The 20,282-nt window shown below is 39.0% G+C and overlaps 1 protein-coding gene and 1 non-coding gene across 2 annotated transcripts in view; both read left to right on the top strand.

Moving 5' to 3' along the window:
- LOC135273585 (low-density lipoprotein receptor-related protein 2-like) overlaps positions 1-19,678 on the top strand; it is an 84,144-nt gene extending 64,466 nt beyond the window's left edge. Inside the window, exons 35-42 of the mRNA XM_064372774.1 lie at positions 459-701; positions 3,262-3,387; positions 5,129-5,248; positions 8,005-8,136; positions 9,842-10,043; positions 13,249-13,544; positions 15,456-15,972; positions 19,443-19,678. Coding sequence (XP_064228844.1) covers positions 459-701; positions 3,262-3,387; positions 5,129-5,248; positions 8,005-8,136; positions 9,842-10,043; positions 13,249-13,544; positions 15,456-15,972; positions 19,443-19,599 — 1,793 coding nt within the window. The 3' untranslated portion in view covers positions 19,600-19,678. The remainder of the gene's footprint in view (positions 1-458; positions 702-3,261; positions 3,388-5,128; positions 5,249-8,004; positions 8,137-9,841; positions 10,044-13,248; positions 13,545-15,455; positions 15,973-19,442) is intronic.
- LOC135273783 (5S ribosomal RNA) lies at positions 781-899 on the top strand. Its single transcript, XR_010341586.1, has one exon. It is a non-coding gene; the product is annotated as a 5S ribosomal RNA (ribosomal RNA).
- Positions 19,679-20,282: the final 604 nt, after the last annotated feature.

The following is a 20,282-nucleotide window of genomic DNA, read 5'->3' as shown; positions in this document are numbered from 1 at the left end:
CAATAATTTTATGAAAATAATTTCCAATCCTCAGCTTCCATCTGAATGGAGTGAGCAAAACACAGTGGACTTTCTCAGGGAGTTCTGAGGTTTGGTTACCTTTTTCTAGCAGACTGTGATAGGGGCTAGGAGTTTTTATTTTCCTGAAATAAACTATAATTGCATGCTTTTCTGTGGTTAAGATAAATTGAGAATATAGAGAAATAGAATGACTTTGATTTGTGCTTAAATTACTTGGTTTGTACATAAAACAATTTGTTTAAGGAAGGTATACAACATGTTTTGTTTAATCTGACTAATTTAAAAGTGTTATCTCACTTTGCATGCAGTCCGTTGTGCAGCGTTTTTTGCCTTGGAAGGTAAATTCGAAGTGTCCCTTTTATTTAATTGTATCTTTTTAAAAATTAGGATAATGCTTTAATAGAGAGGGTTTGTTCTCATGTTTTTCCTCTTCTTAGCACTCCACACCTGCTCACTGACAGCCTTCACCTGTGCCAGCGGGCGTTGTGTCCCGTACTCTTACCGCTGTGATTACTACAATGACTGTGGGGACGGCAGTGATGAGGAAGGGTGCCTGTTCAGGGACTGCAATACCACCACGGAGTTTATGTGTAATAACAGAAGGTGCATACCTCATGAGTTCGTCTGCAATGGTGTAGACAATTGCCACGATAATAACACTTCAGATGAGAAAAATTGCCGTAAGTTTATCTTAAGTGCTTATTGTGCTTTTGGGTCTCTGAAGTCCTGGATCGTGGGAGATGATATAAAGACAAAGGCGTCTACAGCCATACCACCCTGGACGCGCCTGATCGCTTCTGATCTCGGAAGCTAAGCAGGGTCGGGCCTGGTTAGTACTTGGATGGAAGACTGCCTGGGAATACCAGGTGCTGTAGGCTGTTAAATATAAAATATAATAAACAAACAAACAAACAAAGGCTTTCCAAAAGAACTCCTAAGTATTTATCTAAAACGTGAATTTTTGGCTGGGCATGGTAGCAAGTACCAACAAATACCAGTCTTGTTTCATCTATTTCTCCCTTTTTCTAGTATTTTTAAAGTGACTCCTAGACATGCACTTCACTGATAACATTCTGGAAAACACCATGATATTATAATGCCTGGCAAAATCAGCAATACTTACTTAATGTCCCTTTGTACCTAGTCCATGTTCAAATTTTGTCACTTGTCCCCAAAATGTATTTTTACTCTTACTCTGTTCAAATTAGGTTTCAGATGAGATCTACACATTGATTTTGATTGTTATAATTCTTCAATCTCTTTTATGCTACAACACTTCCCACTTTTTAATGTCATTGATGCATTAGACAAATTGGATGATTTATCCTGTAGAATATCTCACATTCTGGATTTGACTAATTGCATAATTGATCCATTTAATTTATCTTATCTCCCTCTTCTTTCCTGTCAACTTGTATTTAGACCTAGAGTTTTGATCATAACAGGTGCAATTCTTTGGGTAAGAGTATTTCAGAGGTGGAGCTGTGCATTTCCTGTTGCATCACCTCATGAGGCACATGATGTTCGGTTGCCCCACTTTAAGTGGATTCTGGTGTCAGCCTGAATCTTCTCTTTGAAGCTCCTATCATCCTTTCACCCAATGGTCTTAGCACCCATGGGTCGTTGTTCCATAAACCCATTATTTCTTTAAGGGTTACAAAATGGGCACTTTAGAATTCTAGTATTCCTGCCACATTCATTAGCTGAAGTTTTATAAAGAAGACATTTCTCTTAATCAGCTTTTGTTGGCAATTAGAATCTACAGGATGAATGCCTTTTTCTTGTCAATTTTCGGAGTAATGATTGGTGACAAAGGAGCATGAAGTTTTTGTTAATATTATATTGAACTCTTTGATCTTTATGTATTTGATGAGTTTTAATACAGTGCTGCCAGCTGTTCTTTTTGGTACCCGGTTGTCTAAACTTAGGTCAATGGGGGTCCTGAAGTTGTATTTTCTGTTCTTTGACATGACCCTAATCCATCTTCTTATAGCTCCAACTTGTCTTATATTTCCTGTCCCAGTTCTGGAATTAGCCTCTTATCCAAGGAGACCTCATTCCTTTTGTGGTACTTAGACATTATCACTGGGTTGAGGCGCTCATTCCTACTTAGCTTTCATTGCTTCTAGTCCTTTTCAGTGGTCAGATCTAGAAAATATGATTTTTAAGGAAAAAAGTTTTTATTGATGTTTCCCGTTTAAATTTAAGATAACAGGTTGTTTACATTTAGATTTTATAATCACATTCTCTTCTCATGCTTAAGATCATGGTTTCTCTTGACATTAATATAGTTACTTGTTTGTTTTATTCTATAGTCATTTCAATATGCCTATAACACTTTCAACAGTATTGTAACCAGTCAAATAATACTATTTACAATAAATCTACTAAATGCAAGATTCTTCTTGCTTTTTAGATTATGTCCCACTAGAGATAGGCAGTCAAAATACTGATTTTAAAGATACTTGTTTTTTTTTCTGCAGGGTTATGCTGTTAATGATATATAGTTAGCTTCATTTATCATTCTTTCCAAGTTTTATTTTCTTTTTTCATTTTCTTTTTAATTTTATTTGTATAAAATAAGATACATAGTTCAAAAGTTAAAACTATTTGACAAGGTACATTTATAGAAGTCCTTCATTTCTTCCCTCCTTTCTGCTTCATCTGTGCTCTTCTCAATCCATCCAGAGAGATGACAACCTTTGTTAGTTTATCTTTTCTTTGTTATTGTTTTTAATATAAGTATCTCTCTCTCGCTGCACACACACACACACACACTTATATCATTATTTTTCTTATACAAAATATAGCCTACTGTTTTGAATTTTCTTTCTTGCTATTAAGAATATATCCTAAAGATTATACTGTCATTACTTTTCAGTATAAAGAAATCTTTATTCCTTTAATAGCTACATATTACTCCATTGTGTGGAAATGCCATAGTTTATTTTACCAAGAGTTGGAACTCTTGTTGATACTATTAATTAATGGAAAAAGATTATTTAAGTTACCAACCAGTGTCTCTTCTCCCCAGTATCAGCTGGAAATATGTCTTTTTACTATAGAATCTGTAAGTATAGATATAGGTATAAGTGTCGTGGATCCTGCCTTTCTAACAGCTTTGAAAGTGCCGCCCTTCCAGTGGTTTGAGTTTTACAATAGATTGGTTAGCATGGATACTGTTCATAGTACATTTTTGGTGGATATATTCCAAATGTTTATCTGGTTGTCTTTTTCAAGCTGATCGCACTTGCCAGTCTGGATACACAAAATGTCAGAATTCAAATATTTGTATTCCTCGCATTTATTTGTGTGACGGAGACAATGACTGCGGAGATAACAGTGATGAAAACCCTATTTATTGCAGTGAGTAAGATAAAACTGCTTCTCTTTTCATCGTTCCAGAGATGCATGTTATGAGCTAATAAAAATATATGAAGTGTGGGTATTTGGGTTGATTCCAATTGTCATTTCATGTTGACCTTCTAGGTAAAGGTGGTAGGCAGTTGCTTTCATATGTGATTGTAGGGGTATGAGCAGCTCTTTCTGTTCCTTGGCTGGAATTCCCAGGCCCCAAATATTTCTTCCAGAGATCTGCTACTATTGGAGAGCCATTTCTCCCAGTGTTGAAAGCCTTTCCTCTTCATGTACTCAGGCAGAATTTGCCCATTCAATCCTTACTATTTACTCTTAATATTTTTATAATGGCCATTAGTAACTGAAGACTATTTTTTCAGACAGTCTCACTCTGTCACCAAACTGGAGTGCAGTGGCATGATCACAGCTCACTGCAACCTCCGCCTCCTGGGCTCAAGCCATCTTCCCACCTCAGCCTCCTGAGTAGCTGGGACTACATGCATACGCCACCACGCCTGGCTAATTTTTGTATTTTTTTGCGGAGAAGGGGTTTTGCTGTGTTACCCAGGCTGATCTGGAACTCTTGGGTGATCAAGTGATCCACTTGCCTCAGCCTCCCAAAGTGCCGTGATTACAAGCATGAGCCACTGTGCCTGATCAGTAACTGAAAGTATCTTTATATCACCTAGATATGTTTGAATTTCAGAAATCTCTATTTCATAGTTAGCAATTTGGTTCATTCAAAGAATTTCCTGTATTTATAGCTCAAATTAAAAGGCCTTTCTTAAGTTTGATAACTTTGAAACTATTCGTGTAAACGATACATAATTTAAGGATTTAGACCCCTTCTGTTTTCTAGGTATATGTGGTTAAACTCTTGCCATGGGTCCCTTCCCAAGGAAACCAAATAATCATAATTATTTATCACCAAGCCAGACTACAGCACAAGAAGAGGAATCTGATCTAGTAACAGCAGCATGAGGAACAGGAATTCAGGATGCAGCCACCAGATAGGACTAGATGGATTGGAGTTATTGCTGACTTTTCAGGGACCTCTGCTTTCATTTCAGTTTTATCCTGGCAAATAGTCAGATATCAGGGTCCAAAGCCAGAAAGCCTTTATAGACCAGAAGATTTACAAGACTTGAATTAGATGTGCACCCACACAACAATTTGGAAAATGCATATGATCAGAGCTACCTAAAGTTACTCGAGAAAAGAGTCAATGTTCAAACATAGGCAGAGTTTCCCACTTACTCAAATAAAAGTCTGGTCTTCCAAGGATGAATAAGAAGATAATTTTGCCAACTTTCTAGAATTATTATCTAACATGGCTAAAAGGGTGTGTGTGGAGTCAGCTCAGATATAGTCATATTATTGTTTTGCTTTTAATTATTATTGCAATGGAATTTATTTAATTTTATGTTACAGTAGAAAAATTAAACCAAGACTTATAATTTGTGATTTCATTTATCACAAAGATAGTTCTTTAGTATTTCTAAAAAATATAATTTTTTCTTTTATTTCTGGAATCTAGAAAAAAAAATTGGGGAACTGGGCAGGATTGACTTCCTTCTGTCTCCCATACTTCTCCCTCTCCACAGAGAGTTTACACCAACACCCATTTTCCAGGCTCAGTCTTCCTTTCTTGGTAACTATTATGTAGTTCAGAGATACAGGAAGATTGTTAAGACTGATGGGAACATGCTTGTGCTTTGCTCATGGGTTTTATCTTCTTTCCCTTCTGCAGCCACTCACACGTGCAGCAGCAGTGAGTTCCAGTGCACATCTGGGCGCTGTATTCCTCAGCATTGGTATTGTGATGAAGAAGCAGACTGTTCTGATGCCTCTGATGAACCTGCCTCTTGTGGTAAGAGAGTAAGCAAGCATGAAAAACATCACAATACACCTAGACAACTTCAGTCTCTTCCAACCTCTTCAAATACAGGCCAGGGTCATGGCTGCTGAATGCTTGGACTTTCTGCCCCAGCTTTCATCTGGAATGCTAAAACCACTCGGCAGATGTTCATTAAAGACCTGTTAGTGCAGAGCACTGTGCGGGAAGCTGATCAGGATATGGAAGCTGCTGATTGATGCTGATAAAATAAGATTATATTGATGATGCATCTAATACAGTGCTTGGCTGATAGAAGTTAATTTTAGTTGGCTCTCAACTAGAGCTTCTGAATTTGGTTGAATGCTTGCTGGCCCAGAAAGCTGTCAGAAGATCCAAAAGTGATTGGAGACATGTACATGGGGAAGGAGTATATTAGGAGCATGCATCCTCTTTCTGTTCTGCCTCTGTGCCAGCTTATGAGCGCAAGATCTCCAAGAAGTTGCAGGGGCATTTGGTTGTATTCCTGGGGGCAGTTATGCCTATTTACTTTTGGAAGCTGCTATTTGCCTTTGCAAATTCTAATCTATAACCATGCACATTTTGTACATAATTGTAAAAATACAATCTTCTACATTGCTTTAAAAAAACCTGTCAATAAGTCATATATTGCTGTATAGGAGTCAGAAAACTATAGCTATAGGCCAGTTGCCCATCTTTATAGATAACAGATACGTTTACTCAAATGCAGCCACATGACATCTATGGCTGCTGTCCTTCTACAATGGCAATGTCTAGTAGGTGTGACAGAGACCGTAGGGGCTGTAAACCTAAAATATTTACTACCTAGTTAAGAAAAAGTTTGCTCATCCTTGGTATATAGTCTTCACACTGCCTTTTAATGACTATAATATTCCATTGAGTGGTTATAGTGTCGAGTTAACTGCCTCTGTTATTAAGCATTAGGTTGCTTTTATTTTATTCCTCCATTGTATATATTGTCGCAGTAAATATTAACACCACATTTTAAGACATTTTATTTTGAGGATATTTTCTTAGGATAATTAGTATAGTTTTTAGCTGAAGTCAAGCTATTTTTTATTCCAAATGTCTCTCAGGTTTAAATTCTGTGTTGGAGAGTGGTATTTGGAGTACTTTACTAAGTTCTTTTCTTCCAACACTGAAAGTTTTATAGAAAGCAAAGGGCACATAGAGTTTTGAGGACCTGGAAATCATTAATAACTACTAGATGAGTGGAATAGTCTTGGAGGTTGGTTCAAATGTATGAATTATTGGTTCAAATATACAAAGAATGAATATGAGTTTTTAAACTTCTCTATGGTAATGAAAGCCATAGTAATAGCAATGAGTACCAATGACCTGATATATTTAAATAAAAATAATCACATAATTTATATATGATATATATCCTAATTGTAGTAAAGAAATAATATTCAGAAATATATTTTAAAGAAATAAGATATACACAAAAGTAAAATTTACATTTTGTCATCCTTCTTCCATCTCCTCACTCCTCAAAGATAATCACTATTAAGTGTGGTTGTGAATTCTCCTTACTTTTATCTTACTTTAGTTTTATATATTAGTTTTATATATATTGATATATAGTTTTTAAAAACACAGAGTTTTACTATACATATTTTTTGCAGTTAGCTTTTTCAAAAAAGCTTAACATCATGTCAGCAAATACAGACCTGTCTCACTTCTGTACACTGCCAAAGAATACTTTGACATACGAATAGTCCATGTATTTTTATCCTTTTCCTAGTGGTTAGATATGTAGTTTCTTTCTATTTGATTGCTATGAAAAACAGTGCCCGGATGAACATCCTTTTAGAAACCTCTTTATGCACAAATGGAAGGATCCTTATGGTCTAGATGTCCAGAAGTGGTGCTGCTGTGTCAACAGGGATATGTCTCTTCAAAAAGTCTGGATCAATGTACACACTTTTCATAGCAGCTTCTGAAAGAGCCTGTTTCTTGTTACTGTTGTTAGGCTGTGTCTTTATCAGTTGTAATTATATTTTCTTTTGCCTTGGACTAATTCCACGGCACCCTGGATTTGGAAGCCAATGACACCTTGATTAGTTAAATAGGAACATGTGGGGTTAGGGTTAAAGCATCTGAATTTGTGATGGCTAATTTGCAGTAGAAGAGTGACTTATTTTAATTCAGTATTTATTGAACAGCCATGTTGTAGGAATTTTGGGCTGTGTCAGTGAATGAGACAATGATCTCTGCCCACATGGAGCTAATATTCTAAAGAGGGGAGACAGGCAACCAATCAGTAAATTGTCTAGTATGTTGAAAGGTGGTGGTAAGTGTTATGGAAAGAAGGAAAGAGAGCAAGGAATTGGGGATGGCGAGTGTAGGTGGGAGAGAATTTGCACAAAATGAAATAGTTTTAGAAGAAAAGTATATTTTAAAATAGAAACATGAAATAGTGGGTAATTCATATCTTCCCTGGAAAAAGAGCTGCTCTTTCTCTACCATACCCGTAGGGAATATTGTATCTCATTTTAGTTCCAAAGATAATTAGGGCTTTGCACTGTCAGTTGACTACTTTTACCTCAAACTGTTGGTCACTGGTACTAGTCTCGTGTATATTACTAAATAATGTGTATTATTTAGATGTATATAACATCTAGATGTATATAACTAAATAATGCTCTGTTTCAGGTTTTCTAGACAGCCCATGCTACTGCCAGCTTCTCTCCAGATTCCTGGACTGCAAACAGTTTTTTTACTGAGAATGCTATTGATCTTTTCAGGTCACCAGGTGCGAACATGCCTCAGTGATGAGTTCAAGTGTGATGATGGGAGGTGCATCCCAAGCGAATGGATCTGTGATGGTGATAATGACTGTGGGGATATGAGTGATGAGGATGAAAGGCACGAGTGTGGTAAGTGAAGCTGATTAATTCCTCTGCAGAGTCACATTCCGGGGAAATGCAGTAGAGTTGTTTTTCTGTGTTTGGAAAGTATGATTGCAGATTTCTCTTTAATTGAATGGACACTGATAGAATGTTACCTTTGTTTCACCATGCTGGAGTGTTTGATATCATCCACTTAAATGCTTCAGAATGATGAAAAATGGCTTATGTTTACTTTCTTTCTCTTGTATTTGGCTAATGGACATAATGTCCTACATTTCTATGGCAAAAAACCCCCAAAAGACTTGGCTGGCCGCTTTATTTTTCTTTTTTAGAGACAAGATCTTACACTGTTGCCCAGGCTGGAGTGCAGCGGTGGGATCATGGCTCAGTGCAGCAGCATGATCATGGCTCAGTGCAGCCCCCGCCTTCTGGGCTCAAGTGTTCCTCCCACCTCAGCCTTCCAAGTAGTTGGGACTATAGGCCCACCACCATGCTGGCTGATTTTTTTAATGTATTTTTTTATAGAGATGAAGTCTCACTATATTGCCCAGGCTGGTCTCAAACTACTGGGCTCAAGCAATCCCCCTGCCTTGGCCTCCTGATGTGCTGGGATTATAAGCATGAGCCACTGCACCCAGTGTTTGGCCACTCTTAATAGCATCTTTCACAGTACAACAATGAATTGTCTCTAGTTTACTCTGTCGCCTTAAAGTGATATGAAGGGAGGGGTGTTATGCCTCTTAAGTAGATAATAGAACATCATTTTCATTACCAACAGGGTATGGAAATCTTAGCTAGTCCAAGAATTAATCTAACCAGTGTTAGAAGAATGTCTTTCTATGGTAGGGCAATAGACTCAACGGCTCCCTGCTGCTTGCATCTGACGACACCTTCCTGTGTCGTGACTGGTGGTGGGACCTAACAACTCCACATTTACCCTGTCCACCCTATCCACTGACATGGGTGGTTGCCCATACATGGATTGTGGCGTATGCATTTTTCTCACCTCTTTTTACCAAGATCTCCTTCTTTCTTTTGTTTCCTATTCATCTGCAATGAGACTGGATAAAATACCCATTCTTTTATTTTGTGGGCACTAATGATTCCATGTCAGCATCTCATCTCTTTCCTCCTGGCATCGTGGTTTCTTACAACTCCATTGACATATGCCTTTCCTCTCCACCCCAGTACTGCTTGGGGTGGTAGCTATAATGTAGTTGAAAAAGCACTAAATTTGGAGGACAAGTCTGAAGCCCTAGCTCTTCACCTAGTTTTATGACTTTGAGACATCCAGTTAACTTGAGCTTCAGTTTTCTCATCTATACAACTGGTGTAAAAATACCTGTCTCACATTGTGCCTGTGTGATTATACTTTGTAAACTAAAAAAAGTTACCAAAATATAAGGCATTTGGTATCCAATTAACAAAATGGGAGTGGTTCTCTGAAGTCCTAAGAGAAAAAGTATGACCATTCTAATGTATTTTATGGAAAAATAAAGGAGGCGTTTTCTTATATTGATTTCTTTGAAAAAGCCAGGGTTCAAAGCAATTTAAATGGAACTTTTGGAGGTATATTTATTATGATCTATTATTACAATAGCAATGTGATTTGTCTACATGTTTTCCTCCTATTTTCTTTCATCCTTAGAATGGTAAGTAACATTAAAGCAAAGAGAATTAACTGCTGCACTGAACTCTCATGCTTTCTGATTCTTGTGTGCTTTGGTTTCAGAGAGTCAAAACTGCTCACATACCGATTTTTTCTGTGTGAATAACAAACCTCCGGAGAGGAGGTGCATTCCCCAGTCTTGGGTCTGTGATGGCGATGTGGATTGTGCTGATAGCTACGATGAGAATCAGAATTGCACCAGGAGAACTTGCTCTGAAAACGAATTCACCTGTAGTTATGGACTGTGTATCCCAGCTGTATTCAGGTGAATTGAGGATTCAAAAGTTACCCAGCAAGCCTCAAATGTCCATGCAGCCTGGGCTGACTTATGTATTAGACACAGTGGCCCATGATGCTTTTGGTGGCCTATGAAAATGTTTGGATTCCTTTTAAAATCAAAAGAAAAAAAAAAAAAGAACTTTTACATCAAAGAAAGTATTTTAATATATGATAGTAATATATCTGGCTTTATACCAATATGACTGCATTAAAATAGATACTTAAATAATTATTTCACTCTCCTCTCTCTGCTATAAGAAAGATAACAGCACAAGCATGATGATAAATAGAGGTTGGCTCTTAGGCTCAGGGTCAAGGAGAGGAAGGTGGAGTGAACTGAGACAATGTCTCCAACTAAGGATGCAGACATTGATCAATATCGTGCAGGAGGGCTGGGAGGCCAGACTTTCTGATGCTCTCTTTTTGTGGGAAGTTGGAAATCTGGATTTTCATACAAAATAGTCTGATTTTAAATGCTGGAAACAAATTTTGAAATTCTTAAAAACACCAATTAGGTCAAAGAGATTCAGCTCACAGCCTGCTGGTTTGGGGGACCTCTCCTGCAGCATTCCATTGACTTCTCACCTTTCTCCAAATGGGCCTCTTCAAATGGTTTATATACTTTCTTAATGTCCCAACTTCTCTTCATCCCACATAACAAATATTTGGATTATGGAAGGAAATGGAGAAGAAGAACAATTTGTAAGTTTCAATCCTGATTGACTAGGAGAATAGTAAGAGCATTAACAAAAGTAGGGGAGTCCAGAAAGGAGCTGGCTCAAGGTGGAAGATGAGTTTGATGTAGTAGGACTTCCTGAGGTGAAAGTATGTCTTAGGCATTTGGGCACATGGAACTGGAGCCACGAAGAGATATTGCTTGTGTCAAGGACTGTTGAGGGATACAGGCACACTGAAAGCAACAGGAATGGCTAGCTCCTAGTGTGCGAAGGAAGACAATGGGAAAGATATACTAAGTAGGCACAAGATCAGAGCAGCAGAGTCACAGGGGCCATTGACTGGAGGGGCAGGCAGCTAATCAACAGGCACTAAGGTACCACTGGAGTCCCGTGTGATACACGATTGTGTGTTTATTGCGGTGATCCTGAGGAAAGAGGAGGTGAAGAAGCAGGGACTCAGCAGTGACATAAAAGGAGATAAATGCTATCAAGAAAATGTACTGTGTCAGTGATTCATCCTCTGATGAGTGGACATTGTTGAGAGGTGGCAGTTTGTGCACTGATAATCCAAAGACATTCAAGAGATGGAACTGTGTTCTTTTGTAGTGAAGCTGCAGTAGAAGATGCTTTGGGTTTAAGTAATATGGATGTAATGTGTAGATTTTAATTTTTTCCAGCTAAAGTGGATAATTCTTTGTCTATATTTTCTCCCTACTGCTCAAGAGTTCTATTATGTTTTCTGAATTTCATAAATAGCTAATAGCATTAGTCTTAGATGTAAATATATTTTGAATACCTAGGCTTAGACTCTAGGCACAAGAACTGTAGCAGGTGTTAATTTTGATCAGACTCCAAGTTATCTCTTTGATTCCTCCCATTCTGAGCTTTCTGGGTTCTTCCTTTACCATCACTATGATCTCACAGCACAGTCATGTTTCCTCCCTTCCTGTCTTCATTTCTCCCTTGCTCTTTCCTTCCCTTTCCTTCCCTTTTTCTCTCTCTGTCTCTCTGTCTCTCTCTCTCTCTCTTTCTTGTGCTTTCTGAATTTCCTTGAAAAGGGCTATGATAGAAGAGGAAAAAAAATGCTGTTTGTTTGAAAACCTGAGCTATCAGCTTTTAAATAAGTCAAAAATCTATGTGTCTGGAGTGGGCTTCACTAGGTGTGCTGTTAGTGTGCATCTCCCTGCTTGCTTGGCAGACAGTGTGCTCCCCCATTTGGTACAGTGGGACAGGAGATGATTTTTCCTGTTGACTTTTTTTTTCTTGGCTTATTACTGATGCTGCTGAAAATCATGGATGATAAAACTAAGTGGTGACAGCTTGGTGGTGAGCTGGAATACTGACTTGGAATAGTGTTTGAAAGCTTGGTGATTCACTTGGTGACTTGTTTTTCCGCTTGCATTGGATCTAAATTAGAGAAAGGAAAGCACTGGTGTTTCAAACCATTTGGAAATGAGCTAAATAGCTCCCAGGAGACCCAATGGAGCTGTCTGCCTTGACAACAACTTTCTTCACAATTACATGCAAACATTTTGCTGTAAATCATGTTGACAAGGCCCTGGGTTTGTGGATGGCTGTGCTGGTTAACAGATCTGGTTATAGATCTACTTTCACCATTGGTGCCTTCATATCATGTAATGCTGTATGTGCAGCTCCTGTGCTTTCTGTGCTAAATTGTTCAAAACCATTAGCTTTGTTCACTCTTATCAAAGATTCCTTTATGCTTATGCGAGATCCACTTTAGTCATAACTTTTATAGGCTGTTGGGGTAACATGGAGAAGAAAGGCCAGTTTGGCTCACAGAGCTTCAGGAAACTATGTTGTCATAATGATGCCTGTGTATGTTAGGTCCCGAGATAGCTTCTACTACTATAGCATGCCTTCTTCCTTTGCCAGTATGCCATGCTAACCTACTAGCTTGCCCTCATTCACATCACCATGGAAACTCACATCTCATGATAGATGGCAGGAGTGTAATGAAAGAAGGAAGAAACAGACTGACAATGTAAATGTTACTCCAGCGGGAAGATATGTGTTCTTCGAGGACATACCCAATAATCTTATCATTTGTGATATATAGCACTCACCCTACAAGTTTCCACTTGGGTATGGGCACTTCCATCATGTGATTACCTAGTACATTGCCAGTGCCCACCAGCTGTCTCATTATCTGTTGAACATAGTGCCAGTGTTCATAAGCTGACTCATAGATCTGATGTATACCAAAATTACAAAAGTTGTATTTAGTTGAGTTTGCCAACTAAGGAAAAAATGAATGCAATTATTTTTAATAGCTATAGATCCATGTTTCTAATGGTAGCAGCCAGCCCCTGAGGAAGTTGTGTGGAAACTTCCTCACAACTTTGGGGGAAAGGGGACCAAGGACACTGGTGATCTTATTGAAATGGTTGACCTGGCACTCAGGTAGATAGAGAAGGAGCAAAGCCCCAAGTGAGTAGTAGTTGAGGTTTGTTGTCAACCTCTCTAAAAGTGGTACTGGATCTTGTGATACAGGTGTGACCGGTACAACGACTGCGGTGACTACAGCGATGAGAGGGGCTGCTCATACCCGACCTGCCAAGAGAATCAGTTTACCTGTCAGAACGGGTGCTGCATTAGTAAAAGCTTCGTCTGTGATAAGGACAATGACTGTGGTGATGGATCTGATGAGCTCACGCACCTGTGCCACACCCTGCAACCCACGTGTCCACCTCACGAGTTCAAGTGTGACAATGGGCGCTGCATCGAGATGGTGAAACTCTGCAACCACCTAGACGACTGTTTGGACAACAGCGATGAGAAAGGCTGTGGTGAGTATGACAGAGGATTTGGGAAAAGGAAACCGGAGAGACAGAATATGGATTCTCAACCCTTTGCGGCTTAGACTTTCCAACCTGTCCTCTAACTACAAAGTTACCATAAAGTCACTATTCCTGATACAGCAAAAGGTTACCAAGATTTCTTGGTATATAAGATGGGAACACACATTATTTTGGACCAATTCTTTACTTAGACAGTCATTAGAGAGAACAGAAGATGAACAAATAATCAGGCCATCATTTAATGTCATGGCCAAATAAGGTACTCAAGAATGAAGGGAACCTTGTAATAACTTTTTGCCTGAAGCAAACCTCTGCTAGGGGTCCTTGGCCTGTTCTTCATTTTCATTCTCATGTAATTGAATAGGAGAGTTTAATATCTCTGTCACCCAACCACAAGTAAAGCAGTCAAGAATCTATGACATAGTATTATTTGCTTAGCACTGTCTTGAACTCGGTAATATTGGCAATTCATCCTGTTTGTGGTGTTTAATCTTTGTAACCATTGTTTCATGTATGTTGGTATTGTCTCTGTAATAACAATGTAAATACTTTGAGGGAAAGATTATATAATTTCATTTATTTTGTTTTCTTTATTCTACTGGTTCATTGTCAGTACTCATTTTTGCCTAATGGACCCAGAAGTATATAAGGTAGTTTTTGTCCTTATATGAAAGGTAAGATTTATCTGAAATAACATCAGAATTAAATTCTAGACAGAAACTGGTGTGGAAATGTAGAGAAGAGAATATCTATGCATAATAATTATAAATCTCTGCGGCAAACCACCATGGCATGTGTTCACCTATTATAACAAACTTGCACATCCTGCTCATGTACCCCTGAACTTAAAAGTTCAAGAATAAAAGAAATTTAAAAATATTAAAAATAATCTAAGAACTGGCTTTTGCTCTATTATAAGAAAAACTATAAAAGTTTCAAGAACCATTTAATAAATTAAGAAAAACATGTTATACATTTACACAAAAATCATATGAAACTTTCTTATATTTAGTTTTAATTCATATAGATTCCCATTACATTGTAATTAATTTGGCTCTACCTGAACTATAAGAATGAAATTCTCACTAGTACATAATTCAAATTAACATTTTTAGTTTGAAGAGGAAGTGATCTCATTAGGTCTCTTCCAAACTTATGAAACATCCACTCTTACAACTAGAAGGAGGCCCAGTGATCTTGAGTACCCTCTTCTCTTTGCAGATAATAAGACTGTAGCTTCTTATCTGGGAAATGAATTTTTGGGGGTACACAGTAAACTAGCAGCAGAACTTGGCCTGATATTTGGATCAGGGATTTTGCAGTACATGAAGTTTTAATCTATTGCTCCTCGATGAGTAGAGAGCTAATAAGAACATGCTCTCCTCCCTACGTAGATCATTTTTGAGTGAGGTTGACCATGTGTTATAGGACCAGCCAGAGGGACGTGTAGTGTTGTGTTGCATCTAGTGTTGAGCTCATGCCATCTTGTGAGAGGCAAATGTATGCATCTCTTCATGGTTCCATGTTCAGTGATGTCACACTGGAAGCCTGAGGTTGACCATGGTGTGAACAGTCACACTGGAAGATACTACAAATCCAAGCCCTTAGAAAATTTTTCCTGAGCTCTGTTTTACAAGCACACTGGCCAGGCTTTTTTCTTCTCTTCTTTCTCTTTTCTCCTGTATTAGTTGTTTAAACCACTGATGGAGTAAGTTGGTGAGGAAGTTGAAAACAGTGACTTTTCAATAATCCACAGTCTTTGGAAGTCTCTGTTGTCTGTCTTATTTTAGCATGATTCATTAAGAACTGGCATTGTTTGGTAGAAATGTTGACTTTGAACCATTATAGTGAGTGGTTGTTGATATTGTAGAATCTCTAAGAACTGCCTTTTACTTACAGGCATTAATGAATGTCAGAACCCTTCAATCAGTGGCTGTGATCACAACTGCACAGACACCTTAACCAGTTTCTATTGTTCCTGTCGTCCTGGTTACAAGCTCATGTCGGACAAGCGAACTTGTGTTGATATTGATGAATGCGCAGAGATGCCCTTTGTCTGTAGCCAGAAGTGTGAGAATGTAATAGGCTCCTACATCTGTAAGTGTGCTCCAGGCTACCTCCGAGAACCAGATGGAAAGACCTGCCGGCAGAACAGTAACATCGAACCCTATCTCATTTTTAGTAACCGTTACTATTTGAGAAATCTAACTGTAGATGGCTATTTTTACTCCCTCATCTTGGAAGGACTGGGCAATGTTGTGGCATTAGATTTTGACCAAGTAGAAAAGAGATTATACTGGATTGATACACAGAGGCAAGTCATTGAGAGGATGTTTCTGAATAAGACAAACAAGGAGACAATCATAAGCCACAGACTACCAGCTGCAGAAGGTCTGGCTGTAGACTGGGTTTCCAGGTAAGAAAACATTGATGAGCTTTTTAAAAGTTAAAAATTTAAAAAAAATTCTAACCAGGTTTTCATCTTGATAGGAAATTAATCTTTTCAACTTGGATTAATATGCAGATACATTTAATGCTTCTGCAGGTTTATTTTCTGCTTTGTATCTGATACTCGAATGAGAGATACAGAAGGGAGTATCTAATTATTTTAAGAATTTATGGTATCTTTTTTATGGAAAGAGGAATTTCAAGGGAAGAGAGTTCACTGTTGCTGGCCATTCACTTAACTGGAGATGATATGAGGGACGATTCATGCATTCATTGGTGCGATCAGTCATTACTTCCTGAGTCCCTCCCACATGCCCAGTGTGATGACAAGCAGTAGGAATTTTGAGGGAATGAGGCAAACATGGTCCCTGCTCTTCTGGAGTGCATAGGCTTGCTTACAATACTAGTCATTGGTTGGGAGCAGTGGCTCATGCCTGTAATCCCAGAACTTTGGGAGGCTGAGGTGAGAGGATCGCTTGAACCCAGAAGTTCAAGACCACCCTGGGCAACATGGCAAAACCCTGTCTCTGTGAAAAATAAAAAAATTAGCCAGGTGTGGTGGTGCACACCTGTGGTACCAGCTACTCATGAGGCTGAGGTAGGAAGATCCCTTGAGCCCAGGAGATGGAGGTTATAGGACCGAGATCATGCTATGGCACTCTAGCTTGAGTGACGGAGTGAGACCTTGTCTCAACAAAACAAAATAAAATGAAACAAAAAAACCAGCCAATACTAGTCCTTCCCCACATGGGCTGGTCATGAAAACTAGAGAATGGCTAACATGAGACTTTTGCTTTGAGACTTCCCTTCTGGACACTGACAGTCTTTAGGGCAGGCCAGTGATTCTTTAACTAAACTACCAGATCAACCACACTTCTTAACATCTCGGTTGACTATCAGATCTATCAGATTCTTGGCAGCATAAACGAATTGGCCGGGTGGTCAGTAGACATCAAGCTGCAGCCATTTATGCTGTGAAGATTCTTGTTGCAGTCAGCCCAGACCTCCAGAGGAGTCTACCCCATATCCTCCTATCTGACCACCTTAAGGGTAAAGATCCTACAACACATGAGGAGAGTTTGCTTCCTAGTTCTCTCTGACCAGTAGCTGGCCTGACATAGGTGCTGAGTGCTTGCTGAATAATGAATAAAACATTGACTAAGCATTCCTATTTTATAAATCAGTTCCTGTTTTACATATCCTACATGTCACAAAGTACAGCGATTAATGGTTTCCAGGAACAGAACTGAACATGGTACTGTTCTTGCCACTATCCTTTGTTCCAGTGCAGACAAAATAATATTTGAACTGTAAGATACTGTCATTCAGCCCTCTCTCTCAGAAACTGGTAGAATGACATTTCTTTTGGATTTCAGCTACTTTCCTCTCTATCTAGGCGTGTTCTTGATCAGAAGAGAATTAACTACATATGACAAACATGGGCAAGAAAGTCTGGGCGAGGGTAGGGTGAACTTTTCTTGAAAGTCCAGGAAGGTGCACAGCCAGGCTCAACATTCCTAAAAACACGAAGGGAGAATGGAGCCCAGTTACATTTACATTGGTAGGGGGCACTTCTAAGATATTAGCTACACTGAAATTAGAAACAGTTTTTTCTCCAATATTAATAAAGATTTCTGCTGCCAACACTATGTGTTTGGTTTCCAAAGCCCTTACATTTGATATAACTTTTTTTTTTTTTTTTGAGATGGAGTTTCACTCTTGTTACCCAGGCTGGAGTGCAATGGCGTGATCTCGGCTCACCGCCACCTCCGCCTCCTGGGTTCAAGCAATTCTTCTGCCTCAGCTTTTTGTATTTTTAGTAGAGACGGGGTTCCACCTTGTTGACCAGGGTGGTGTCGATCTCTTGACCTCGTGATCCACCCGCCTCGGCCTCCCAAAGTGCTGGGATTATAGGTGTGAGCCACTGTGCCTGGCCCTGACATAACTTTTTAAACCATTATGCACATTGGAAGACACTGTTGGCTCTCAGTCATCTTAATTTTTCCAGTAGTGGAGATGGAATGTCTTCTCCATGTTCTCTTGGAAAGAATCTGTTTACAGGATGTCTTTGATTGTGGAATAAAGAGAAATTAATGGGAAAGCAGTAAGCTGAACAGAGTAGAGTGCCCTATGGGGTAGCCAGTGTGCCAGCACTTGAATGGTAATAGCAACAGGAATAATAATATGACAAGAATAGTAATAGCAACTCCTTCTAAGCCTATTGTGATCTGAAATAATATAATGTTTTAAAAAATCCCTGGTCTAAGGCCTGGCATTTAGCAAGTGTTCAACAATTAGCTACTATTACTGTTACTATTCTTAGTGTTTACAATGATGGAATCCAAGATTGTAGCCATCTCATTCATCAGGATTACCCATTTACCCAAGTGAATTAACTGGCAAGACTTGTACAATATGCATACTCATTCCTTCTTGCTCAAGCCTGAAACGATGCTACTGACCTAAGTTAAACTGTTCAGATATCCAGTATGAATGGATAAGGGGTCACTTATTGCAAAGAGGCATTCAAGTCTTTTGGAAGGGAAATCATTCTTATTCCAGTTGGAATTGATTATCAAATCCTAAGTGACCTTCTCATTATAGGGGTATTTTACCCTTTGGAAGGTTATGGATAGTTTAAGACTCTGGTGAAAGCCATGAGTCCCTTGCTGGATAACAGCAATTAGGCATTTATACTCTTAAAATTTCACATTCGTTTTAGAAAGCACACAGATCCCCAAAGCTGGCTTCCCTGATTCTGGGTAAAGACCTTGGGTTAAGAATCTTATAGAAAAAATAAATTTTATTGAATAAAAATATATTTATAACTGAAATATCCTTGGGGTAGCAGTTTCTAACAGACCCTAATACATTTCTAAAGCTTCTTAGGTTTGATTAAGTAAAACGTGTCACAGGTTAAGAAACTCATTTTGACAGCTTGTCTGACAGAGGCAGGGATGTCTCTTTATCCTACAGATGTCATAATCTTTATCTTAAGGATGTCACAAATCAGAGTTTCTCTGTGCAGTTTCAGTGACACACTTAGACAAGTCTGTTTCCTTGACTCTACCGTTTAAACTGTAATTCATGACACTCACCGCTGCTTCCCTATTCCACTAAGCCTTTGCATTGCCTGGAGAGGGTGTCTTATGCTGCATGAGGAAAGTAAAACCAGATCCCTGATGTGAGGTGTGGCCCCAGCATTTCCTACATGACACCACCTTAAAGTGGGAATTGTTGCACACAGTATCGTACCCTCTGTTGCCTCCCTTCAGAAAGACCAACTTCCTGTTTTCCCCTGCCCTCATTTGTGTGAAGAAAGGTGCCTTCTAACAACGGTCTGTGATGCTCAGGTAGCTTGGATAGGAAACTGTGTGGCTAAATATGTACCATTTCACAAATTAACTGTATTGGTTAACTCCTGGCTCTCCATTTTAGAAAGCTCTACTGGTTGGATGCCCACCTGGATAGCCTCTTTGTCTCTGACCTAAATGGTGAATACCGCCGCATGCTGGCCCAGCACTGTGTGGATGCCAACAACACCTTCTGCTTTGATAATCCCAGAGGAATTGTCCTTCACCCTCAATATGGGTAATTGTCTCCCTGCAATCCTGGGCTTTTCTTTCACCTCCCTAGTCCTCCTCTGTTACCAAAAAGGCTGTTCATGTAGCTGTCTCAAGGCCAGTGTCTTCCTGGGGTCTGTCTTCTGCTTTTCCTACTGGGTAAATCACTTAGTGTAATGAGTAGAAGCATGGCTTCTTCACATCATCATCAGCTGTTCCATTTTCTTTGACCTGACACACTTTTGTACTTTTCAAGTCGTGTATTTTGGCTGCATGCAAACAAAATTGCAGTTTTGAAAAACCAATTTCTTTACTGGACTCTCCATGTCGAAGCCACTGAATCCAGTGAATTATGTTTGTTTGTGAGCACTTTCTCTACTTTGTCCCCTTCCTTTTTCTTTTAAAGATCATTTGCTGTTAGCTCTCTTTCCTTTCTGAGGGGCTCTAGAGAATGTAGACTCCATTTCTCTAAATGGAAAAAAGGTGTATATTTTGGCTACTGACTTCTTTTGACATCAGGGACTGACCCTTTGTGTTTGCCCTGACAGATACATCTATTGGGCAGACTGGGGTCACCGTGCATACATTGGGAGAGTAGGCATGGATAGAACCAACAAGTCTGTGATTATCTCCACCAAGTTAGAGTGGCCTAATGGCATCACCATTGATTACACCAATGATCTACTCTACTGGGCAGATGCCCACCTGGGTTATA

The sequence above is a fragment of the Aotus nancymaae genome, unplaced genomic scaffold (assembly GCF_030222135.1).
Source record: "Aotus nancymaae isolate 86718 unplaced genomic scaffold, 86718_ANA_hifiasm-v0.15.2.pri h1tg000008l, whole genome shotgun sequence".
Taxonomy (NCBI): domain Eukaryota; kingdom Metazoa; phylum Chordata; class Mammalia; order Primates; family Aotidae; genus Aotus; species Aotus nancymaae.
The sequence above is the reverse complement of the archived record's forward strand: the minus strand, read 5'-3'. Positions and strand labels throughout refer to the sequence as shown.